Genomic DNA, 27,075 nt, shown 5'->3' on the forward strand with positions numbered 1-27,075 from the left:
CGAGTATTTGGCGAAGGAGTAATCACTACCCATGTTAACGTCTTAGGTTTGACGTGGCCATGACACGAGTGGGGCACCGCCGCGGTGGCCTAGTCATTAGAGCGTTCGCCCCGCATAAATGACATATCCAATATCTCCTGAACTATCTAATTAAGGTTGGGCTTTCATATTTTGTATATCGATTCTTTATGGCATTGTTATTCCGAGACGTTTGAACTTGTGATCTTGACCTTGGAGTTGTACCCCCTGTTTCAAAAAATTGACCTATTCAATATCTTCTGAACTGATTAAGGTAGATCTTTCATATTTTGTATTTAGATTTCTTATGTCAAGATCTGTCATTTCACACTATGAACTTTGACACCTTATAATTTAACCTACTTGTTAGAAAATGTAACCTACTTAATACCTTCAGAACTATTCAGAGTAGGGCTTTCATATTTTTATGTAGGTTCTTTAAGACATGACCTTTTGATACAACCAAGTTTGATCTTGTGACCTTGACCTACTTCTTAATTCTAATGGCAAGATATTTCATTTCATAACATGATGTACATGCATGTATGACTTTGTGACCTTTGTCTTAACCAAAACATCAAGGTCATGTTAGTCATATTGGTGTTGAGGCATATCCGTGTTATGTGAATTAATTTTCAGTCATGTTAGGATCCATTGGGGGCTAGGTTGGGACACAATATGGGGTCAATAAAGATTAATAAAAATTCTTCTAAAAATCACAACTGCTGTACAGTGGTAGGGTGAAGGTCACTCAGGTGAGCAATGTGGCCCATGGACCTCTTGTTTTCTGGTGTGTGTGTTTTTTGTTTTTTGATCTAGAGACCACCCTTGCTTGCACGTTTAAATTAAGATATATGTACATGTATTAAAGCACACTTACTTTTAAATGAGCACTTCTATACTTTTAAATGAAAAGTTATCTTTATCTGTAATAATGGACCACATGCTTTGTGCATTGTCTCACGTTTTCTCTCTTTATTGAATTGTGTTGAATTTATTGCGAGTTTATGTGCAGTATAAAGGCGTATCATTAAAACCTCCAGATTTCTTGAATCGTAAATCTAATCATATACACGATATTCAAGCAATGATTTTCTCCTCACCAGGATTTCAAGGGGGAGGGGGCACTAGGTCGTTGGGCGAAGAAACACAGAATTTTTAGATCCGCGCCGTATACTTTGCGTAGCGATTGTGAGCGTATCTAATTAGATTGGCGAAGAAAGTCCTAGGGGGTGGGGGTGTAAGGGGTGAAGTCCCCGGAAGCTCTTGGATTCTAGTGATTTTGCAATGCAAGCATGAAGTCTTTTAAATAGACATTTTGACCATTTCATTTAGTCATGCATGATTAATGATGAGCATAATAGAATTTATCTTAAATGTGACATTTTTAAAGGATCACGCGCTAGGTGCGTTCCAACCATAATTCCGCGAAGTTGCAGTACTGCTCACCTCCCGCTTTTTAATTTTTTTTCTAGATCCTCCCCGCACAAACAATGAAGTAAAACATATATATGGATTTCCAAAAGTAGAATTTTTTTCCGTTTCCAATTCTGGTTTTTTTCCTGGGTAATTTTCAGAGATATTGATTAAGTTAATTAACGCTAATAAACTAGAAGCTCCTATTTGAAAACCTTTATTTAAATACAATGTGTTTGATATTTAAGTAAAGAGACAATTCTCACTTGACCAGCGTTATTCATTCACCAACTGTATTAACGCATAATCATTAAACAGAAACATAGATTCTGAATAGTTGAAACAAATGTATTGCCGGTGAGACTTCCCCATACTGAGACTTTGATAAACCCTCGGAAGACTGGCTATATAAAGGACCCCCCCCCCCCAAAAAAAAACAAAAAACAACAACCCCAACGCCACTTCATCCTTAGCTTGGCTGGATATTTAGACCAACATCTTAATTTAAACAGTATTTTATTATGAATAACATAATAAGGATCAGGCAGCAGGCAATGCCTATATAAGCCTTCTCCTTTAAGGTACAAGGTAAAGTCCACATAATTATACACACAAGAAATTTCAATATAGATATGAAGTAAGAGGATAACAAGTCATTCCAAATATAATGATTATATAGGTATTATGATTTCTTGATATGAATAATAGGCTAACAAAATAGAAATGTGGGGTGGTTAATGGGATCTAAATGACATACAAAAGAGAAAAAATGAAATCAAATAAAAATAGTGAAAGAAAAACGAATAAGTACATGTACAACAGGAGAGAGAGAAAAAAAAAGAAGATTGAGAGTACCGACTCAAACATGATAAGAATAGACATACATAACAAATACACATGTATTAAATGCATTTTAAAAATCTTTTGCTTTCTATAATATATTTCTGAACATACTCAAAATTCTTTATGTTATCTTTGAACCCAAGAGTCTCATCACCACTCAGCAATAACTTTAATGATATGGGAACTTGTAGTTGCATTGCATTTATTGACTCTAAAAGAGCAATTCTTTGTACTGAGTACTGAACACATTGAAAGAAAAAATGATAAGCTTTTTCAGCAGGGTGACCACACAAATCACAAGTAGCATAATCTCGTAGAAATTGACTATGTAAGTCAAAATTTAGATTACTAGCATTATTTCTCAATTGGCAATGCCAGATGTTTGCATTGCGTTTACCATGATTAAACAGTTTATTTGGTTTATTGTAGTACATATATTTTTATAGCAGTTTTAAATTATGTTAAAGTAGGAAGGTTTCTAATATGGGCAGGTAGGTCATTCCATAGTTTAATTGTTGAAGGTACAAAGCTATTCATATATGATGAGGTCCTAACTTGAGGAAGAATAAATTTAAGATTATCATAGTTTCTCAATTGATATAAATTTTGTGGAGGAATGAAAGACATCAAAAGTTCTTGAAGATATTGAGGGGCAATTCCATATACTATTTTGTAAAATAAAATAAGTTTATGAACTTTTCTTCTGGTTGATAAGCTATCCCAGCCCAATTCATCATATAGTGCTGACCTGGAAGAATTTACTCTCATTCCAGTGATTATTCTTGCTGCAGAAACCTGAATATTCTCTAGTAAATTAGATTCTCTTTCTGTACAATTATCCCAAACTAAATTACCATATTCAAAAACAGGACGAATAAAAGAAAAATTATTTTTGAACAAATATTGCCTATTTAAAGTATATTTCAGCATACGTTACAAGATGTTTAGTCTATCAGATGCCTTTTCATGAATATCTAATATGTGTGATCTCCAAGTGCCATCAGATTGAAATTTTAATCCTAAATGAGTATGATTTTCTGTGTTCATAACTTCCGGACTATTATAACCAAATTTTACTTTAGGATGTGAGATGTGTTTTCCTGTGATATCTAGATTGATTGTTTTTGTGGATTAAAATCCACAGCCCATTTTATAGACCATTGCTTTATTTTCTCAACATCATTTGTTAGTGAATTAGCTTTTGTTATTATGTCATCATCAACAATAACATACAAAGAAGTGTCATCCGCAAAAAGTCATTTATATATACATGTAACAAAAACAAAAATGGTCCTAAAACAGACCCTTGAGGAACTCCAGAATCTGTAGTTCTAGAAGAGGAAGTAAATCCATCTACGACAACTTTTTGAGATCTATTAGTTAGATAGTTATCAACTCATTTAACAATTTGTTCAGATATACCGTAGGGCTTTAACTAAAATAGAATACTTTTGTGCCAGACTTTATCGAAGGCTTTAGATATATCACAGAAAATAAACCTTACATTTTTACCTTTGTCGAGACTTGAAATAATAGAGTTGTATATTTCAACAAGTTGGTTTGTGGTTGAGTCCCCAGGTTGGAATCCAGACTGATATTTGTAAATAATGTTGTTGTCTAAGACGTAGTTGTAAAGATGCTTAAAGATGTTTTTTCCCCAGTATTTTACAAAGAGCTGATGTGACTGATATTGACCTATAGTTGTTTACATCTCGTGCACTACCTTTATTTTTGTAAATTGGTGTAATTTGAGCTATCTTCCATAATCTTGGAAGTTTAACCAAGGATAATGATAGACTGAATAATTTTGTAAAAGGCTTGTAAATTGATGAGGCTATATATTTTTTTTTTTTAGGATTCTAGGTGGTAAACCATCAGGACCCGGAGGTTTGTTAATATTCAATACCAATAGTTGATCAAGTACTTCTTGTTCAGATATACTGATATCATCAAGAGAATGATGCATAGGCGGTCCTGGACAATGTAATGGTATATCACGTTCTTGGTGCATGGTAGAAATATTGGCAAAAAATGAATTAAGTGCATTGGCCTTATCTATAGGATGAAATAATGTTTTGCCTGCTAATTTAATAGGTGGCATAGGTTTGTGGTTGTTATTAAGTTTTGATAGAGATTTCATTATTATCCACCATTTGCCTGGTGGAATGTTTTTGTTAATTTGTTCTGTAAGCTTTTATTATAGTTTTCTCTAGAACGTCTTATTTCATCAATTACTTTATTTCTTAAAATTCTATATTTATTCCAATGTGATGGGTTTTTAGTTCTGACTGCTTTATGATGAATCCTATTTCTTTTCCTCATCAGACGTCTAATTGCATTGGTCATGAACACTTTATCGGTAGGTCTAATATAGTGACAATGTTTGTGGAGGTTGATACTGTTACTTGTAATGCGTATAAAAGTTTGAATATACATCATCCAAATCAGCATTATTGAAATCCTCCTCCTCCCAATTGCAGTTGTGTTAAGTATTGTTTAGACCTGTATAATCTGCTAATTTGAAGTCTCTCACCTCCCCTTTATATGCATATTGTTTGTAAATAGGAAATCTAACTTCTATGCCTATTGCAGAATTTGTGCTACAAAAAGGGGGGAGAATAAAAGTGTTTAAAATAAGATTTGTATTGTTACTGAGAATCAGATCAATGCAAGTCCCAACATTAGTTGTAAAATTAGTTGGATCATGAATTACATTATGAAGATTCAATCGCTGTAGCATTAACTTGAAGTTATGACTCTGTTCTGAGAGAATGTTGACATTAAAATCTCCTAGTAAAAATATAGGTAAAGCACTTTGCATAGCTTTCTCAACATTCAGACAAAAGTGGTCCCAATATTGAATTGGGAGGCCTGTAAATGATTCCAACAAGAAATTTTTTACCGTTTGTATGAATTTCAGTCCATATAATTTCTAAATCAGGGGAAAGCAAGTCGTCTCATACAACATAAGCAATTTTGTTTGATATGTACAGAGCAACACCACCATGTCTATCGTTACGTATAGGATTATGATAACCTGGGATTTCTACATCTTCATTGCTTATTGTATTATCTAAATGGGTTTCACTAATACCAATAATGTCATATCCAGATAGTTCAGCAGCAATAATATCCGTTTTTGGATATAAACTACATACATTATTGTGTACTATATTTAAACTCTTCATACATGAATTCGAGGGTCCAGGATTCGGTTCAATACCTTCACACAGTAGTAAGCAGTTAACAACTAGTATTCCATAATGGTTAAGACCGACACCTTCACCAAATCTCGGAGCAGTCATTCATAATTCATGTCTGGGAATTCTCATTCAACTTTGGCCGGTTCTAGCAATTAATGTGCTCTTAGGTGATATGGCCGCTCGCTTTCGATAAGTGATTTTACTGTTAAACCAATCTAATTAAAATCAGATCCTTTGATCCGCTCACGTAGATCGCTTCACAAGAGATCTACGTGAGCGGATCAAATGATCTGAATTTAATCAGGTTGCTGGTAATTCATATTGCACTGCAAACAGTTCCCAAACTTTTACGTTCAAATGCAGACTCCCATAGCACAGTTGTACATCTCCCGTTACTGAAGAGCTCCTAGTATAGTTTGTAATATATGGTAGGTATGGACAAATACTACACATCACTAGCCATGTCCCCCACCGCCGCAAAAAAGTCGAAGAACAAAGTCCTATAACTCCTGTAAAATTTGTCCAATCAAAATGACGGGGCAATATGATCGACTACATATGGTGACTAACAACTACAAAATTTGAACACAATCTGTACAGCAGTCTCCGAGAAGTTGGGTCCACAGAGTGTTACTATCGTGTAACATGTACAAATTCAACGAAGTCACACAACTCTTGTAAATTTGTCAAATTGAAATGGTGGCTCAACATGATCAACTACATATGGTGACGTAACAATCAAACAAAATCCGTTGGGTGGTTTCAGAGGAGTTGGGTCCATAAAGTAAAGTGGGACAGATACTCGTATTTCTGCGTCCCCTTCCGCGTTGCTGGACAAAAATCCAGCTGAGATTAGCTTCATCCCTAGAAATATCACCATCAAGTCAATCAACGTGCAACTTCTCCTAAAGTCTCACAAAGTTCTGATGCTAGTTTTAATCTCCACAAATCATTGAAGCCATACCCCATTCAATAAATTCTAAACAAAAATCCCTTTTGATGAGCAAATTGAAGTAAATTATGATGCCATATCAGCACTGCGAGAAACTGCAAATCACGATTTAAGTTTGCACCGCTACAACCGTATTGCGATGCATATGCATGCAAATTTATATTTATCAATATGTATTGTCATTACTGATTAACTACTACCACCAAGCTCACGTCCCCCTTAAAATATAAAAATAAAATTTCTATTTCGTTTTTTATTCAACAACATCAGAGATATGTAAAACAACTATATCATATATACACACATATTTCATCTCTGTACATATTAAAAATGGGTGATTTGACCTTACACGAGCGCTGACACTTAAATGTTCATGGTCATTGATAGATTTCATGCAACATGCGCGGCGACAAGTTCAGTTCTAAAACCATGATGCATAGTATGGATAAAAACATGACACACAATATTTTAATGGACATAATGTAGAATAACTTCATCTAAGGATCCTCTTCTTCACATTTTTACAAGTACTTCACAACTGGAAAATGCATCCTGAAAATAAAAATGAGTATTTCGATAACTAGAAAACAAATTTGTTCAGGAAGGGGCCTGCAGAGAACTCAATATTACATGTACTGGAGCACAGATCTTAATATATTACATGTATAGAGTTAACGACACAAATGTCTTCCTGTATTAATCAAATACTTTTGTACAAAATATGAAAGCTCTCTGTAGAAATATAGTCACATGAAAGTGGTGATAGACAGAGACATCCTTAATCTTTAGACTGTAAAATTGGTGTCTTCTTTAATAAAGCTTTCTGTATAATTTTTTAAAGCTTTTTAAAATATTGTGCCACAATGATAGCGATTCAATTTTGGAGGGGGAGGGGTGGTCTAATGTGACCCCGGCCTCATTACCACAAAATCTACAGTTGTCTTATCATCAACTTGCTCTCAGTAACATATGAAAGGTCAATGCTGAAAACTTTCCATCTTATTGTGTCACAATGTAGTAATATACAGTGTTCCAAATTGGTTTAAAACTTGATATAGACCAAGGATCTATGCCAAAATAAGATGACAGACCTCATTGAATTGGCAAAGACCGTAACATTGGGGAAAAAAACTCAAATTTAAAAGTTATTTTCTTCTATGTACTTAGAAAGTATTTTATCTTTAAATTTCCTTAAACAATGTCCACCTTTCCTCATAACGTTTATCAGACGTCGACTTTAGGGAAAACTCTATTATTGCTTTAAACCTAGAAAATTGGCATAGACAATTTGGTCTATCCCAATTACAACTGGCATAGACCGGTGTCATTTGACATGGACTCGGTCTATGGTTAATTTCGAACACTGAAATATAGTAAACATCGGTTGTGACCTTGACCCGTCTTCAAGACTCAAATATATTTGTTTTCCTTTAACAGTCAACTATCATTGCATATGTATTGTTCAACGTTCCTTTCGAGAGTATTTCACTCATATGGAGATGTCACCATTGCTGGTGAGGGGCTTCAAAATTTAGGCCTATGCTCAGTGCTTACGGCCTTTGAGCAGGAAGGGATCTTTATTGTGTCACACCTACAGTGACACTAGACCTTAATTTTTGCGGTCTCATCCACATTTAATTGCCTCTTACAAAAAGCAAGGGGTACTGAGGACCTATTCTAACCCGAATCCCCACGGGATGTCAACTATCTCTACATTGTCATAATGGCCGACTTCTTTTTAAAACATGGATGAAAATATAAATATCAGCAATATTTGTCTATTCATTTAAAAAAATTATCACCTAGCTGAGTAGCACAGTTGGTTAGCATGTCGACTGCTGAACTGTAGAGAGTGGGTTCGAGTCTAGCAAGGATCTAAATTTCTTTTTCAGCTTACTTTCTACTAAAACTACAATTTTTGATAAGTAAACAGACAAATGAAGTAAAAAACATGCCTGTCTGTGTGATTGTTCTTTATCTTCTTTCATAGGGAGATCTGGATCTTCTGTACGATGGGGACCTGCAACATCAACAAAATGTGTTAACGAGGAAAAATGGTTGTAAATGGGTTTTTTTTATCCCACAAAGCACATTTCATAGAGGAGAGGATGTCAGCTAACTGCTTAAAAACTGACAACTTTGAAAGTGCCCTTCAAGGAGTTATTTGATAAAAATTCTAAGTCCCATAACTGTAATGACAATTTGACAAAACTGATAAAGCTGAAAATTGAAATCTTTCTTAATCCCTGCATTACCTTAAATTATATAAAACAAATCCTGTAGACTCAAGTTATTGTGACAGTGTGCCATACAAAGTGCCATTATTTTTATAATATAATCTTTTTTTGAAGTTCCATAACTTTGTAACAAAGCCGATAAATTTTTCTACCTAATCCAAGTATGAATTATCTATAAAATTTCGGAAAATCTTCCCATGGTAACTTGAATTATTGCATGCCATAGGAAGTGCTGACAGATCAACAGTGATTTCTAAAGGGCCACATGGTGGGCCCTTATATATTGGTGGACAAGGTAGTTTACCACTGGATTGGAATGGTAAATTATTAGAAGCTACACTTCACTTAGCAGAAGGTTAAAGTTAGAATATTAACCGAGCCCATAGTGACAAAGCTTCCATGTTTGCTCAAATACGCACACCATTTTGTATTTAAATCAGACATCTCTGAGACACCCAAAGTATCCTTCAAGTACTTGGTTATTGAATGCATCACCGAGATGACCTTGGCCATTCATTTGATCCATATTTACTTCTGCTATACATGCATAATCATTTGGTAAAGTGTTTCTATGCACAAAACAAAATCACTGTAAGCTTCAAAGTACAGCCAATAATCCAAGAAAATTCTGGAAAAAAGATTTTTTCCACTCGCAATTTCCATTTTTAACTAAGATTTAGTAAGTAATTCCCCATAATTTTGTTGCCTGTTATACCTAGAACGACTTCTACTTCTGCTTCGTCTCCTGGGAGATGGACTCCTCCGTCTGGGTGAAAAGGACCTACAAAGTAAAACAAACATCCAGTAAGAATCTTTGAATATGTTTCTATTCATTCACTGTTGGAAAAGAAACAAACCCACCAAAAATGTCCAATGTAAAAATCATTTAATTCCATGGAATATTCCAGAGCACAATAGCAATTAAAAAAAAAAAAGAAGGTAATTTACACTTTTCAAGTGTATATTAAACAATTATTTCTATTTTTTAAACCATAAATTGAATGAATATTAAACACATTTAAACGATCAATTTATAAAGACAGGTTTGTCTATGGGGGAGGTCTAGAAAATATAAATCTATCAAGTAAAATAATTAAACTATGAAATGAATACAATAAACAACAATTAGGAACAAAACACAGGTTTAATGCCATTTTCTCCTTTTTCCTAAAGGGGATGTTAACTGTAAAAGCTATTGCTCCCATGCAGTTTCAAAATTTTCCATAAAATCTGCATAAAAACACCCATATCATGAAGAATAAAATAATTGCACTTTTAAGAACAAATGCTGAACTTCTGTGAATTTTTTTAAAATAATGAATAGTGGAACTGATGGTTAGTATGAAGCATACAAGCAAACTGTCTTCAAACCAGTAAAATCTGGTTGAATTTGACAACCCTGTACCATTGTCAAGCTGGAATCCTGACGATACGAGGAAATAGAGTTGAGATGCTGATGCTGACCCACGGAGAATAGGGAAGCTAACGTGATGTGTGTATGTCGAAGAAAGGCGTTGGAAAAAAGTAGGTATGAAATTTTTGGGCTGTTCAGACATTTCAACAAGGTCCATAACATTGAATCACAAATAGTATTACTAGCACTTCACTGGCATTTAAACATATACGTGCATTTTACTGAAATAGCTATACGAGAGTTGTTTACCTTGTGCAACTTATAAAATATATGGAGTGATTTTTGACGAAATAAACTAAAATTTGGATTTTTGTCTCCCCTACTCAATCTTAATTTTGCATATTTGTCATTTTAAAGATATTAAGTTTTGGATTTTCTAAAAGTAACAGACTTTTTTCCACATTGTCATTTTGTTTAAACTAAGATATCTTGACCAAAAAGTAAGTTGAATGTCTGAACAAGAGCTGCTCTAGGTGAGAAGATATTTGTTCCCCGATTTTAGTCTTAGTACTGTTGTTGATGCCGATGGGCGTTGTTGTAGCGCTGATAAAACAGCGGTAGGTTGATATCAGCTGATAGAACAGTGGGATGTTGATCAAGTTGATCAGCAATGTTGATTAGGGCAGACGCTGACCAGGGGAGAGAAACGATGACGCCGACTGGCTGGGGGCATAAAGGGAGAGCCTGTAATTGTTTCATATCAGTCAAGGTTAATATGACAAGACAGAATGAAATTACAGTTTTCATTTTTTTTTTTTAAATGACAAAAAATAAATAATAATTTATGAAAAAAAATGCAGCTCTTTAATTTTTCTCTACTGTTTTCCATTCAATATGTTCTGAATCAATAGATTCTAACTTTGACTCCAAAATCTTTTAAATTTCAAAATGATTATCTTGGAATTTAGTTATTAGAAGTTAATTTCTGATGAAAATGGGAAAATTCTTGATGTTGTAAACTACCACAATAAAAATGAAGGGGCAACAGACAAACATAAAATAAATCATAGATTAAGATCATTGTAAAATTCACCTTTTGCTGAAACTTGAACAAAATCATAATTATCCTTTCTAAATATTGAAATAGTTTGTTAATTTTTATTTTATAAAAAGCTTTATCATTTCAAAGTTTCATTGAAATTAAAGTAAACTTTTGCTGAGAAAAAATATATTATAATTAACCCCCCCCCCCCATAAAAGATGAAAATTTCATGAATCTTTGAAAATTTTGCTCCAAGCATGTCCAGAATTTATTTGCTTCTTATTAGTTCTCAAGATCTGAAACTGTACTTTCAATAATACTGATAAAGTATTCAGTACTTAACTCTTATTTCATTTTAATCTACTAATAAGAGCAGACACAAATTCTGCTATGATAGACAGCAGTATATCCCACATTTTTCTTTCAACATTACTTGAATTCCATTTCATGAGAGAAATAAAGGCCGAGTTACCTTGACCTGCGACGTTCATCGCGGTTACTTCTTCCACCACCGCCACGGCGTGTGGGTGGGCCTCTGGAACCCCAGCGAGATTTCCCTGAAGACATTTCCACCCTGACTCGCCTGCCATTTATTCTCCTGCAAAGAAGTTTACAAAGTTCTGATAATAAATGTAACAAAACTCTTCTGGCATTTATTGTTACTTCACACAGATTTATGACATATTTGATAACAATTATGTCATGGTATTTGTTTTGATTAAAATTGAAGATACTATTCATATACCAAATTGGTCTGTGGCAATTACATGTAACTTCTCACTATGAAGTATGTGACCAGACTTTAGAACACAAAATATGTTTGCTTACAGTGAAATAAAATTACAGTAATGATTAAATCAATGTCTAGTCAATCAACAGGAGGGATTATTCAAGGCTTGTAGACTAGGATGTAAAAATCCAACCCCATTGAAAGATTGGGTCTGAGGAAAGGATAATCTAAATAGCTGTTTTTGATAAATCACAATGTAATATGTTGCTCATCCAGTGACGTTTTTTTTTGGGTCTGATCTGGAGCCGATATTTGGCCCCAGTCACAATCAGAAATTCCCTGAAAATTTGACCGAAAAATTCGTCAACATGTCCCCTGTCCCGGGTTTACGTTAACTGGTCTTGGGAGCTGTCACAATAGGGGACCAGTTAAGAGAAAAGCAGGTTGACGTAATCAGAGTTGTGATTTAAACCCGGGACAGGGGCATAATGAAAATGGATTAAAAGCAAGTAAGTGTTGATTTCCTTGTGATGGTTTTGTGCATTGCTGTTAAATGTTTGAAAACAAATTGTCTATTGCGTAAATCCAGGCACATCCGAGTCGAAACGTCGGTTGAAGCATAAACCGTCACCGACTCCGGCATTTACACGTTTTCCAGAACCAAAACATGAATGCTTGCAAAGAGAAGTCGATGTAGGCTATGCCTCTCGACTTCTCTAAAGAGAATAGAGCAGGGACAGAGTTGAAAAGTTCAAATGCCCACATGTCCCATAAGATTTCATTTGATAACCACATCCCTGCCACTATTGAAAAATCGGAACCTGACCAGAGTATGCTTAGCTACTTACGTGCCATCGAGAGCCTTTGTTGCATCCTCTGCATCTCGCGTGTCCTGAAACTCCACAAAGGCAAAACCCGGTGGGTTTCTCGCCACCCAAACATTTCTGATTGGACCATATCTGGAGAAGACATCCTCTAATTCTTGCTTGGCTGCACCATAACCAAGATCACCGATGTACACTTTGCAGTCCAGCCGCCATTCTTTCAGTCGATTTGCCATATTTAATCTAGATCTAGCCTACAACATAATGAAAACGTTGCGATTCCGCCATTTTGAAATGATTTTACTAAAGCAAATCTCTTTTCTTCATGTTAATAAACGTCTTAGAACATAATAACCATCCGTGCGGGAGAATTATTCGCATTGCCTAGGAAATGATAAAAGATGCAACAAACTTTTAAGAAAAGGAAAATATAAATATGTTGACGACTCCTCTTGCTCTAGCCTACTTACCCTCCCGTATGCAAATGTACGTATGCGTACTTCCCGATTCAACTCGAGGGTGTCTACGTCAATCGGAACAACACTCGGCCTTTTCCGTCAAATATCGACGTTACGGGAAAAGCCGAATCTGATATGATTTATGATATTTGTGATTACTTACCTGTGTATTGTAATTCATATAATAATGATGAATGATGAATACTTATTTCTAATCGACTATATGATTCGTTTATCATAAAATAAATTTATTCCGGATATTCTTCATATGTGTCTTAGGGGTTTTGTTAGTAGTCACTTTACACATTTTTGGTGACGTATTGAGCAAGGGCCTGAAGGGGGTGATGAGAGTCTTGTGGTTTAACTGCGACTGTCACTCTTTTCCAGGCGTTGCAATTGCAGTTGCAACTTTAGGCATATTTTGGGCATGTTTAATAAGCATATATGATTTAGCAACTGTACATGACGCACATACTATTCACAGGTAACTAATATCGGGATAATCATTCTTAATGAGGTCGAAAGAAAATAGTTGTAAACTTGTACAAGTGTCAACAATATGAATTTTGACCTTTACCCTTTTAAAACTATAATCTATACCATAGAAAAGGTGCCATATCCACAGGTATCTGAATTTTAATCAATAAATGTCAGCTGATAAATGGATATTGATTGAAAACAATCTCTCTCTTTCTATTCATGTCATATACATTGATCACTGTTCATTACCTTCACTCTTTTATGAAAAAGTTATTTGTTTGTCTTGAGGAAGTGACATGTTGTCCTTAGGGTTTATGTAATTGTCTGTATCACTTTAGTGTTTTTTACATGTGTGTGTATATATATCTAGAGGGCATATTTTTCATTTATATAATCTACTTATTGATAAAAATTTAGACATTATATATTGTGCCAGAACCAAGCATCATAGTATGCAAAGAATAAGTGATATGCAGTAGGTATTACTGATCATAAAAAAGAAACTTAATTGATAATCAGAGTAATATGCACCAAAAATAAAAATAATCAAAATTCATTCATTTCAAGTTTATGGTATAAATATATTCAATTTACTTTAATTTTACCCTAAATTATCTACATTAGAACAAAACCATTAGAAATTCAGTTTTATAACTTTGATTGTTGGATCATCATAGTATCGAACTTGAATTGCTTGTTCTTGTTTTGTTCTCAGAGGTTTTCAAATCATTTATAGTGTGTTCATCTACATTTTGATGTGATGATCAGCTTCGTCGGCCATTTTTGTTGTTATTTGAGTCACGGCAGGAATATGCGTATTATAAAATTTTTTACCGATGTCGGCAATTTTTAAACTGACAATCGATTATTCACATTGTTTCAATTATAGCAAACGACAATCGAAAGTCAGCGATGACGACAATCGAAAGTCAGCGATGATCAGTAGATCTCTAGTAGGTATGGATAGTTACTGCATATCAGTAATAAAAAACCTCTGGACTTTAGTAAATCTTCAATATCAGGAGATAAAAGTAAAACAATTCCTTCATGAGAAAACTTATTTGAACGGATATAATTTGGTGACTTTTTATTTGGAGATTTTCATACCTTGGCGATATGATTGATTGTTTTATGGTTTAGTGCCATTTTAGCATTATTTCAGTCATTTTACAGTGGTTAACTAACTGAAATATGTTTGATTGTGAGTGTTGGAGTTTCTCTGATGGCCTCCAGTGAGACTACTTGGCATTATGCAATGTAAAATTAAAAGTGATAGAGAGTTAGTTTAATAGTCAAATAACTTATTTGAAATGAACAACTAGTGATGTACGGATTATCACCGACTTTAGATTGTCGGTGGCTATAACTAAAACAGAGTGAATAATTGACTGTCATTTTGAAATTGAAAATCACTGACATCGGTATTTTTTAACTAGTATGAATATTCCTGTCGCAACTTAACTAACAAAAATGGCTGGCAAAGCTAAGTCATCCAATAAGAACAGCAAAAGTTGGGAGATCTATCTCGGGGAAAACGAATTCTAAAGTATGGGATAATTATAATTGTTCTGATTAGAACCCCGGAAAATGAATTCTAAAGTATGGGATAATTAATTGTTTGGATTTCTAATGATTTTATTCTAATTACGATGATTTATGATAAAAATAAAGTAGACGTGATATATTTATGCCATAAATTTGAAATAAATGAAATTTGATTATTTTTTATATTTTTCAATTAAATCAATCGTAAAGATGCATCCGATTATCAATTAATCTCCATCCCCCTGATTGCCCATCACTATGAACGACGCATGAATTGAAAAAACGAGCCAAAGCTTGATGTAAATTTACAGGTCTGACATGAATTATGAAGGACTGCCCAGAGATTCAGTGAAGGCATCCGTCCAAATATCTAACTAAGCTTCGTATCCTACATAAATTAACATTACAGTTGGTGAAAATGATCCAAGAATTAATAGTATAGGTTCATCTACAAGATTTAAGACAAAATGTTTATAAGAGAAAAACAGAAAAGAATATGTAGATAGATGTATCTTGTTAAATCTGACTGATCATTTAAAGTGTGCTTATGTAGTATGTGCCCATATGAAATTTTCTCCACAGTTATAGCCAGCAATTACCACAATCTTGATGACTACATTGTGGTTATTATGTACCAAAATCTACATTTTAATTTTTTTTCCCCCCTTTAGCATGGCCTCTGGGAGAGAACCAAATCTGGAAAGATTTCAGAAAGAAGGCCATTCGGCATTTGTCGTTGGTTACACAGGTGAAACTGGCAAAGCACTAGTTACTGAATTGAATGAGACAAAAGCTTTTAAAAGGGTGGTCCTGATTGGCAGAAGACAGACAAACATAACTGAGAAGCTGGGTGAAGGATTTGTAAGAAAATAAAAATAATATTTAATACGATAGGGAGATGTACAAATTACTGATAATTATTGTTTTATAATTGTGAGTGGAGTTGCTCATAAGCTTAGCTTAATAATATACATCAAGTGAGTTTGTTGTCTGAGAGAATGAAAGCGAACCAAATGCATGTATTATAAATTGTATTGAAGCAAAGAGTGTACAGTTCAGTTTATGTTTCAGTGATAATTGAATAGCAAGAGTTAATCATTCTTCTGACAGTTCTAATTTGAAGATTGAAAAAAATATAGCTGCTACACTTTTTTGTAGTTATACATGTGTTTATTGAATAGAAATGTTGTTAGTAATAGTATGCTCAGTAAGTTTTAAGATATGTTTAAAATTTACAGGAAGAGAAAGTAGTGGATTTTGACCAGCTTGAAAATTACAAGGATGCTTTTGAGGGATGTGATGTTGGTTTCAATACCCTGGGCACAACAAGGGGAAAGAGTGGACCTGTAAGATTTGATGTTATATTTGAATTAATTTTAGCTCACATCAGCTGAAAACTCAAGTGAGCTATTCTGATAACTTTTTGTCTGGCGTCAGTCTGTCTTCTCTGTCCATAAACTTTTAACATTTTCTACTTCTTCTTTACATCCACAGGGCTAATTTCAACCAAACTTGCCACAAAACATGCTTGGGTAAAGAGAATTCAAGATTGTTCAAATAAAGTGCCACAACCATTTTATATTGGAGATTATCAAGATTTGGTAAAAATTTTGTGGCATTATTAAAAATCCTCTCAAGAACCACTGGTCCAATTTCAATCAGACATGGTATAAATCATCCTTGGGTGAATGAGATTCAATTTTTTTCAAATGCAGGGTCATGCTCCCTCTAAAGGGGACTGGTAATCAAGAAAAGGCAAAAATAGGTTGGGTACATTTAAATTTCTTCTTAGGAACCACTAGGCAGGAAAAGTTGAAATTTATATGAATGCTTCCTGACATAGTGTAGATTCAAGTTTGTTCAAATCATGGCCCCAGGGTGTAGGATGGGGCGACAATAGGTAATCCATTTTTTCCATGGGGATATATAGGATAAATCATTTAAAAATCCTCCTCTCAAGAGCAACGTGGCCATGATTAATCATATAAATATTCAAGCATTCTGTGGTTGTGCAGATTTAAGTTCATATTGTGGTCCCTTGGGGGTAGGGTGAGGTCACAATAGGGGATCAAAGTTTTACAAAGGAATATCTAGGAAATATTTTTTTAAAAATCTTGCAGCTGGGTGATGAATACTCATGATGATATGCAGGCATCCTCAGGTTGTGCAGTTTGAAATTAGTTCAAATCATAGCTCCTGAGGGTAGGGTGGGGCCACATTAGTGGATCAAATCAATGCTCCTGAGGGTAGGGTGGGGCCACAGTAGTGAATCAAAGATTCAAAAGGGATATATAGGATAAATCTTTAAAAATCTTCAATTCAAGAAAAACAGCTGAACAATGGCAGGGCCAAGGTGACTCAGGTGAATGATGTTGTCCATGGGCCTCTTGTTCCTTCTTATCTAACTGGAAACGAGAAACAGAACCATTCCCAATGCTGAATACAGTGTGCGAAACTAACTTTAAAGTCCTATAGACTTTCGGTTCATAGTCATTTCATTTCCCATAGACCACAACAAATTCCTATAGACCGAAATCTAACATGCAATATTCATTATTATTAAAAAGTAAATAATAGACAAAAATTCGATTTGGTAATTCGTTCATAGTTTAATTATATTCTTTTTCAATTTCATGCACAAGCTTTTCAATTAGAATTTCGTTTTCTTTTTCATTTTGTTCCCGCTCAGTTTGACTGTCTGATTCTTCATCTAAGTCACTTCAACTACACTTCATTATCTCATAATAATTTTCTGCGACTATAGCCTTGCTGGAACTTGTTGTATTGACCGCTTTCCGTTGATTCCAGGGAGGGAGTGTACAGTGTACCTTCCACATATTTTAACCGTTCAAAAAGGACATTCCAAACTTGAACAAAAATGGTGTACATTGAAGTAAATATCAAATTGATATAATAGAAAATTATCCATTTGTAAAATTTTGACGCTATTTTTCCCAATTGAATGGGTATGGGTTCCATTCTTATATGGTAGAGAGATTTAAGGGAAAAAACCCCCATTGTACACTATACTATATAGATTGATAGTTGTACCATGAAGCCAAGGTAAAGACCATGCAAGAAACCACTGTTTGCTACATTTTTAATGATACCAGTCTTTTGACAAGTTATGTATTCTGTATATCTGCATAGCAGTGTTATGAGAACCCACTCAAGCATGTACTATACTCACTAGTGTAACAATAAGGAGGCGTGGCAAAACAACTTGGGGGGGGGGGGGGGGGGGACATGTAATTTGGGAGAAACAACTTACATTCCCTTCGATCTCTGCTGTCGACTGAATCTGGTTCTAAGTGTCATAATTCAAACAACGTGAAGGAACATCAAATTTGATTCAAATTGTATCTACACTACAATCAGATTAAAATCAGATTGATCTACACTACAATCAGATTAAAATCAGATTGATCTACACTACAATCAGATTGATCTACACTACACAAGGATTAAAATCAGATTGATCTACACTACACAAGGCTTAAAATCAGATTGATCTACACTAAACAAGGATTAAAATCAGATTGATCTACACTACAATCAGATTAAAATCAGATTGATCTACACTACACAAGGATTTTGAAATTGTAGCCTCATAATTCACCAGAAGAATTTTAAAGGTTTTTCCCATCTTTAATCTTACTTAGACTTTGAACTCCTGCTGTGACCAAGGGATTGAACAGAATTGATTTAATGCTACATCGAGATGCTTGCATATCGTTTTGACAAATTATAGTCTTGTTGGTTTTATATTTTAAACTTATTGTGATAAATGGCCCCGTTGGCCCATCATAATTCAGGGGATCATGATTTGATCAAACTTGAATCTGCTTTGTATGCTTAGAAAGAAATTTAAATTTACACTATATGATGCTTACATATTGTTTGAACAAGCTTGTCCTTATTATTCGTGAGAGAAAAAATTTACCCAGGGAATGGCTATGTCATTTTACTTTTTACATTTTATTTTAATCATATATAAAACTTTGATGAATCATATATATCACGGTGGGTGTGACCAGTCGACAGGGGATGCTTACTCCTCCTAGGCACCTGATCCCACCTCTGGTGTGTTCAGGGGTGTGTGTTTGCCCAACTATTTATTTTGTATTGCTTATAGGAGTTATGAGATTGATCACTGTTCGTTATCTTCACCTTTCATATATAAGTTAAGCAAGATATAATCAATCATATACATAAAACTTTGATAACTTTGAGCCCCTGATGTTGCCTCCACCCTGACCAAGTTAAAGTTTTTGAATAAAGTCTTTGTAAAAAATTAGCCATCACACAAATTCGGTCAGTTTTGGTTCTTGATTCTGGAGAAGTAGAAAATGTACATTTTTAATAAACACATTGTGCATGTAGAGACAATGAATAAACTTTAATCAGAAAAGCTCACTTGAGCTTACAGCTAGATGAGCTGACAAAAGGAGGAATACATATTCCTGTAACCCACAGTTTACCAATCGTGTTAGGGAACCATATATTTTTGATGAATCACAACCTGAGAGAATTCCTTTTCTTCTTCTTGTTTTACTCATTTCATTGTAATTCTGCATATTATAATGCCACATTTTACATTATGCAGGGGACTTTTTATAACTCTAAATCCATGGGACTGGCAAAAAAATATCAAAGAGTTCAAGTTTTTAAGAGAAATGGCAAAATTAAGAAATTTAGTAATCTGACTCCTACGTTTTAAATCTTATGATGAAACAGATTGCTGGTTTTACTGCTCAGTTCTTATGTAAGAAGTTGTTGAGCAATACTTACCATACCGACAAAATCGGGTTCAATATTTCGCATTTTGTTATCCTCTCACAATTCTGATTATTCATTGCAAGAGATCTGCATATATATAGTTACAGACTTATTCGGTAGTAGACACTCTGGCGAGGTGGGATATCATCAGTCAAGTGCTAACAGTCTAACTGGAAACGAGAAACAGAACCATTCCCAATGCTGAATACAGTGTGCGAAACTAACTTTAAAGTCCTATAGACTTTCGGTTCATAGTCATTTCATTTCCCATAGACCACAACAAATTCCTATAGACCGAAATCTAACATGCAATATTCATTATTATTAAAAAGTAAATAATAGACAAAAATTCGATTTGGTAATTCGTTCATAGTTTAATTATATTCTTTTTCAATTTCATGCACAAGCTTTTCAATTAGAATTTCGTTTTCTTTTTCATTTTGTTCCCGCTCAGTTTGACTGTCTGATTCTTCATCTAAGTCACTTCAACTACACTTCATTATCTCATAATAATTTTCTGCGACTATAGCCTTGCTGGAACTTGTTGTATTGACCGCTTTCCGTTGATTCCAGGGAGGGAGTGTACAGTGTACCTTCCACATATTTTAACCGTTCAAAAAGGACATTCCAAACTTGAACAAAAATGGTGTACATTGAAGTAAATATCAAATTGATATAATAGAAAATTATCCATTTGTAAAATTTTGACGCTATTTTTCCCAATTGAATGGGTATGGGTTCCATTCTTATATGGTAGAGAGATTTAAGGGAAAAAACCCCCATTGTACACTATACTATATAGATTGATAGTTGTACCATGAAGCCAAGGTAAAGACCATGCAAGAAACCACTGTTTGCTACATTTTTAATGATACCAGTCTTTTGACAAGTTATGTATTCTGTATATCTGCATAGCAGTGTTATGAGAACCCACTCAAGCATGTACTATACTCACTAGTGTAACAATAAGGAGGCGTGGCAAAACAACTTGGGGGGGGGGGGGGACATGTAATTTGGGAGAAACAACTTACATTCCCTTCGATCTCTGCTGTCGACTGAATCTGGTTCTAAGTGTCATAATTCAAACAACGTGAAGGAACATCAAATTTGATTCAAATTGTATCTACACTACAATCAGATTAAAATCAGATTGATCTACACTACAATCAGATTAAAATCAGATTGATCTACACTACAATCAGATTGATCTACACTACACAAGGATTAAAATCAGATTGATCTACACTACACAAGGCTTAAAATCAGATTGATCTACACTAAACAAGGATTAAAATCAGATTGATCTACACTACAATCAGATTAAAATCAGATTGATCTACACTACACAAGGATTTTGAAATTGTAGCCTCATAATTCACCAGAAGAATTTTAAAGGTTTTTCCCATCTTTAATCTTACTTAGACTTTGAACTCCTGCTGTGACCAAGGGATTGAACAGAATTGATTTAATGCTACATCGAGATGCTTGCATATCGTTTTGACAAATTATAGTCTTGTTGGTTTTATATTTTAAACTTATTGTGATAAATGGCCCCGTTGGCCCATCATAATTCAGGGGATCATGATTTGATCAAACTTGAATCTGCTTTGTATGCTTAGAAAGAAATTTAAATTTACACTATATGATGCTTACATATTGTTTGAACAAGCTTGTCCTTATTATTCGTGAGAGAAAAAATTTACCCAGGGAATGGCTATGTCATTTTACTTTTTACATTTTATTTTAATCATATATAAAACTTTGATGAATCATATATATCACGGTGGGTGTGACCAGTCGACAGGGGATGCTTACTCCTCCTAGGCACCTGATCCCACCTCTGGTGTGTTCAGGGGTGTGTGTTTGCCCAACTATTTATTTTGTATTGCTTATAGGAGTTATGAGATTGATCACTGTTCGTTATCTTCACCTTTCATATATAAGTTAAGCAAGATATAATCAATCATATACATAAAACTTTGATAACTTTGAGCCCCTGATGTTGCCTCCACCCTGACCAAGTTAAAGTTTTTGAATAAAGGCTTTGTAAAAAATTAGCCATCACACAAATTCGGTCAGTTTTGGTTCTTGATTCTGGAGAAGTAGAAAATGTACATTTTTAATAAACACATTGTGCATGTAGAGACAATGAATAAACTTTAATCAGAAAAGCTCACTTGAGCTTACAGCTAGATGAGCTGACAAAAGGAGGAATACATATTCCTGTAACCCACAGTTTACCAATCGTGTTAGGGAACCATATATTTTTGATGAATCACAACCTGAGAGAATTCCTTTTCTTCTTCTTGTTTTACTCATTTCATTGTAATTCTGCATATTATAATGCCACATTTTACATTATGCAGGGGACTTTTTATAACTCTAAATCCATGGGACTGGCAAAAAAATATCAAAGAGTTCAAGTTTTTAAGAGAAATGGCAAAATTAAGAAATTTAGTAATCTGACTCCTACGTTTTAAATCTTATGATGAAACAGATTGCTGGTTTTACTGCTCAGTTCTTATGTAAGAAGTTGTTGAGCAATACTTACCATACCGACAAAATCGGGTTCAATATTTCGCATTTTGTTATCCTCTCACAATTCTGATTATTCATTGCAAGAGATCTGCATATATATAGTTACAGACTTATTCGGTAGTAGACACTCTGGCGAGGTGGGATATCATCAGTCAAGTGCCCAATTAACAAACCACACGTGTAAGCCATTTTGAATTTTCAAGGTAATGTCCACATAGGAATGAATTACTAATTTGATTGACATCTTGTTAAACACATTGGGTACTTTGAATTTTTCAAGAGTGACATATAATGAAATAGGTATAACAGGACCCACGTTTTAGAGGAAAAAACCCGGGGAGTTCAAGCCATCAAAAGTCACCTATGCCGTGATTTCAGTGATCGTGATCTTTTATAAATAGGTTGATTGATTGATGTTTTCCGCCACACTCAACAATTTTTCAGTTATCTGGTGGCGACCTGTTTTTTGTTGGTGGAAGAGAGAACAGATACAATGTACCTGGGAAGAGACCACCGACCTTCCGAAAGTAAACTGGGAAACTTTCTCACTTACCGGCGCGATTGGGATTCGAACCCGCGCCGACAGAGGTGAGAGGCTGTGTGATTTTGAGCGTGATGCTCTAACCACTTGGCCACGGAGGCCCAAAATATGGTTGAAGATCATGACACAATAACTCAATTGCAATCTTTGGCTCAACAATGAGTGTTGAATTTTTTATGTAACAACAATATGGTCTGGCCTATTATTGCATATGTAGTCTAGACATGGAATCTAAAAAAAATTTCAAGTTGGTTTAGTAAATGCAACAATGTTTACATTTTATACAGTTTTTGAGTTTTTTTGAAGAGGAGATGAAATATTTCATAGGTATCTGCTCTACAGTATTATACCCATACTACTGAATATTGTTTTTATATACATGTATTTTCTTTAAACAGGAGGGATTTGTTAAAGTTGACCATGACTATGTGTTGAAGTCAGCAGAGATTGCCAAGACCAGTGGCTGTAAGCACTTCATCCACACATCTTCTCAGGGCAGTGACAAAAACAGTTCTTTTTTATATCCAAGAACAAAGGTAAAAGAGTTTAAATCCTAACTATCAATGTTAAAACCAGTATTGTAGAGAATCTGAGAAATTCACTTGATAATGCTGCAATAATCTTTTTGTTAGTCCTAATGTATGTCTGATGGAGAATAGTGATTCAGGCTTGTTGTCCAATGGCATTTAAATGCACATTATATTCCCTGATAGTCTGTAGAGAAATTGTAGAGATTTCATACCAACATTGAGGAGATATTAGAATTTGGCTCTATTTCAGGGACAGGTTGAAGAGAGCTTGAAAATGATGATTTTTGAAAGACTGTCAATTTTTAGACCAGGGTAAGTGACAAATACCCTTATAAAATCATTACGAAACCATTTTTTGATACATTTACTGTACAACAGATATTTTCTGCAGTTGTCCATTGAAACACACATTGATTCATATGGGTATAGATAGTTACATGTATGATGCTACCACAGAAATTGGAAATGTAAAATATAATTTGCTACCCTATACGGATCGGATAGCAAAAATTCCACCGGCAGAAAATACCCATAATACGGTACCGTATAGTGGGTTTTTTCGCGGGGTTATAATTTTGGCTTATTTCAGCGGTTAGATAGCTTTCCACCAAAATTTCACTCACCAAATATGCATCCAATTGTGACCTCAGTATGTGAAAAAGAGACTATTCTTCCTTATCCACCAAAATTTATTCTGCTAAAATTATTAGCATACCTTTGAGCCAGAAAATCGCCGAATTATACGGTATTTAGTTTAAAACTGGGTAAATGTTGTGTGAATAATGGAACCATAAATTGATTTCAATGCAATTTTCTTGTAATATGATTGTTACAAAGGTAATGGTACACGTTACTCATACTCTCGATTTTACAATTAGTTCACGTACAATAGAAAATAATCTTCAATTTAATCTAACAGATTAATTGCACATAATTGAAGTATACATTGCTAATTCAATATTTTGATTTTGAAAACATTACAGAATTTTGCTGTGTGACAGACAGGAAAATAGAGCAGGCGAAGCATTCTTTCGTACCATTCTGAAACCCATCTTCTACTTCTTCCCCACTGCAATATCCACACCGACAGAAGTGGTAGCCAGAGCAATGCTGAACAATGCTATTAGTATCTCTTCTGGAAACAAAACAGAATTATTTGAGAACAAAGCCATTCACATGTTAGCAGGCAGCTTAAAGCCAAAGACCAGTGAAATGGTAAAACCAGACAAGAAATTGCCCCAAGACAAAACCGAAAGCGAGGAAAATCTGGAACTATAACTGTTTTGTGTGTCAGGTCTACTGCTGCCCAGGTGAAATTAGGCTACTTATGTTACACAGCTATAAAATATGCACTTTTAATGTATCTCAAATAGTTATTCAGTCCTATAGTACTGCATTTTGAAAGTTCAAGAATAGAAATGCTGTCATAACCTTTGATTATGATTTTGAATTGAACATATTTTATTGTATATGTGGATATTATACAAATGGTTTTAACACAAGTTCTTTCAACTTAGGGATGTAATACCTTTTAATTATGAAGTGCATTTATATCTAAATGCAATATAGAAAACAGAAAGAAACAATATTTATTGACAAACATACATGTACCCATATCATGTACAATATCAACATGGTTCAACCCTCACACTTATTAAACATTACTCCTGTAGTCTTTGGGAATGGAAATACCTCTTGTTCTTTGTAAACTTAGGGTAGTCTAAGGAACTAACTATCAACAATTATAGAACCCAGGGTTCAAACATTTTCTTTAAAATGTTGGTCAAGTTGTTTAATATTATTTGGAGATTTCTATGCTATTTAAAGACACTTGAAAGAAAAAAAATGGATGCATGGGTTAACATATGGTTGGAATAAGTACAAATATAAACTTTGTAAAATATAAAATAGACTTTTTAATTTTCTATGATGTTCAAATGTTGAAATATATTATCTCTCCGTATATAACTATATAAGAAAATTTCCCACTGTTTTGGATTTATTGAGAAATCATGGGAATAAATTTAATACATTCCATATGGTAAATTGTATTCATTTCACTAAATATGAAAACGTAAATTCATTTCATCATTTCTGGAAAGGGTTTGTAGCAAGTGCCATTAATACACTTGTAACTGGATGGCACATGTACTCCACGAAAAGGGAAATGAAATCCATTGATATATACACTGTAGGTCACATTGCCGCTTTTGAGTTAGAGTTTGATGTACTACATGTAGGTTTTTTTTTACTTCATGGAAAGTGCAAAAATCACGTGGAAAGCACTGGAAGTGCACTCTTGAGACCATAAATGTGTTGTCAATTCTGTGGGTTTCAGGCGCAGCACTCGGACTAGTCTGGCAGTAATTTCACTAGTCCCGTAAATCAATAACTGCCCCCCAAAAAGTTTGTTGACCCAAATGATAATGATAAATATAACTTCTGACATGTCATGCATCTTATTAAGTACTGGTGTATGTTATTCTGAATATAAAGTGTTCTTAATGTTTGTTCTAACTTGGATTTATGTTTGCTCCTTGATGTGTACAGTTGGAAGTCATGTTTATACAATGTTAACATGTAAGAGACAATTAACAGTGTGCATCTTTGATACAATCGCTTGTTTGTCAACACAACTTGTATTTGAATGTAAACTCACTAGTGTTATGAAAATACTGCAGTATGTATTGTATGAGTGACCAGGGTCAGCCTCGGACAGTTTAATATGATGTGCTGACCAGGGTCAGCCTAGGGCAGTTTAATATGATGTAGTGCTGATTGACTACCTTAACTGTTCATCACTGGAAATCTACTTCATATTATACCACACGATGTTTGATCTAGTCTATTTCTATGTACTGGAGGTAGACTTATACAAGTAAATACGTACCATGCTTTTACCTATTTTAATGACACACCTGTATCACATTTTGACTTGTAAATATTTTGTAAATTTTTTTTTTTTTGGCCAGATGATCAATATTGGAATTAGCATCAGTTCTGTAGGTCCTGGTCAGATATGACAATAGTTTTAACCAGAGTTACAGAACTGCTGCAGTATGTTGAAATTGAATTCACCATATAAACCCATCCCAAGACAATGTTTACACGACATATAAACCCATCCCAAGACATTACACGTCATACGTCTCAATGTTTACACGACATGTATTCAATGTGCGTATACACTGTAATCAACACGGGTTTTTATTTTCCGGCAATATATATGTGTGATTTATGGGTTATTGCAATCTTGAAGTGCCTCAATTTGTGTTTTAAATAATTAATGTACTGCATGTAAATGTACATTTTAATATCTGTTTAACCTAGAAAATATTAAATATTACACCATTTATAAGTTGTAATGTCATGATCTTTAAAATACATGTACAATTGTATACATGTATGTATTAAAAAGAAATTTGATTGCATGAATTTATAGATTAGAAAATGTTGATGTATGGAGTTTGCACATATGCTGTTTGAGAACATTTTCAGAGAAAATGAAGACAAACTTTCTCTTCATCATCAACTTTTTAACTACTTTAAAGAACACAATTCTTAGTAAAGCAGAAGCGTTGTATC

At 34.2% G+C, this 27,075-nt stretch overlaps 2 protein-coding genes across 5 annotated transcripts; one reads left to right on the forward strand and one right to left on the reverse strand.

Moving 5' to 3' along the window:
- Positions 1-6,670: 6,670 nt before the first annotated feature.
- LOC125647523 (RNA-binding protein 1) lies at positions 6,671-13,173 on the reverse strand. 4 transcript variants are annotated; one of them, XM_048874226.2, is made up of 6 exons: positions 13,090-13,173; positions 12,644-12,873; positions 11,538-11,663; positions 9,385-9,450; positions 8,388-8,452; positions 6,671-6,984 (listed from the first exon to the last, which is right to left on the reverse strand). In XM_048874226.2, the coding sequence occupies exons 2-5, from the start codon at positions 12,853-12,855 to the stop codon at positions 8,407-8,409; spliced, it is 450 nt and encodes a 149-aa protein (XP_048730183.1). In that variant the 5' UTR covers positions 12,856-12,873; positions 13,090-13,173; the 3' UTR covers positions 6,671-6,984; positions 8,388-8,406. The 4 variants fall into 4 exon arrangements, 3 of the variants coding, with proteins under 3 accessions (XP_048730183.1, XP_055998306.1, XP_055998307.1); XM_056142331.1 differs by having other exon boundaries at positions 13,032-13,097; XR_007359985.2 differs by lacking the exon at positions 6,671-6,984 and adding an exon at positions 10,075-10,767 and having other exon boundaries at positions 8,415-8,452; positions 13,090-13,160.
- Positions 13,174-13,326: 153 nt separating this feature from the next.
- LOC125647522 (oxidoreductase HTATIP2-like) lies at positions 13,327-26,845 on the forward strand. Its single transcript, XM_048874225.2, has 6 exons — positions 13,327-13,561; positions 15,774-15,963; positions 16,341-16,448; positions 23,359-23,496; positions 23,741-23,802; positions 24,474-26,845. The coding sequence occupies exons 1-6, from the start codon at positions 13,422-13,424 to the stop codon at positions 24,766-24,768; spliced, it is 933 nt and encodes a 310-aa protein (XP_048730182.1). The 5' UTR covers positions 13,327-13,421; the 3' UTR covers positions 24,769-26,845.
- The last annotated feature ends 230 nt before the right edge of the window (positions 26,846-27,075 follow it).

The sequence above is a fragment of the Ostrea edulis genome, chromosome 6 (assembly GCF_947568905.1).
Source record: "Ostrea edulis chromosome 6, xbOstEdul1.1, whole genome shotgun sequence".
In the NCBI taxonomy this organism is placed as follows: Eukaryota; Metazoa; Mollusca; class Bivalvia; order Ostreida; family Ostreidae; genus Ostrea; species Ostrea edulis.

Coding starts and splice junctions, on each gene's coding strand:
- LOC125647523 (XM_048874226.2), bottom strand. CDS start 12,855: ATGGCAAATCGACTGAAAGAATGGCGGCTGGACTGCAAAGTGTACATC. Junction 9,451..11,537: donor GATGAACGTCGCAGGTCAAG/GTAACTCGGCCT, acceptor TTTACTTTGTAG/GTCCTTTTCACCCAGACGGA. Junction 8,453..9,384: donor AGAAGTAGAAGTCGTTCTAG/GTATAACAGGCA, acceptor TTGATGTTGCAG/GTCCCCATCGTACAGAAGAT.
- LOC125647522 (XM_048874225.2), top strand. CDS start 13,422: ATGAGAGTCTTGTGGTTTAACTGCGACTGTCACTCTTTTCCAGGCGTT. Junction 16,449..23,358: donor CAAGGGGAAAGAGTGGACCT/GTAAGATTTGAT, acceptor TTCTTTAAACAG/GAGGGATTTGTTAAAGTTGA. Junction 23,803..24,473: donor CTGTCAATTTTTAGACCAGG/GTAAGTGACAAA, acceptor AAAACATTACAG/AATTTTGCTGTGTGACAGAC.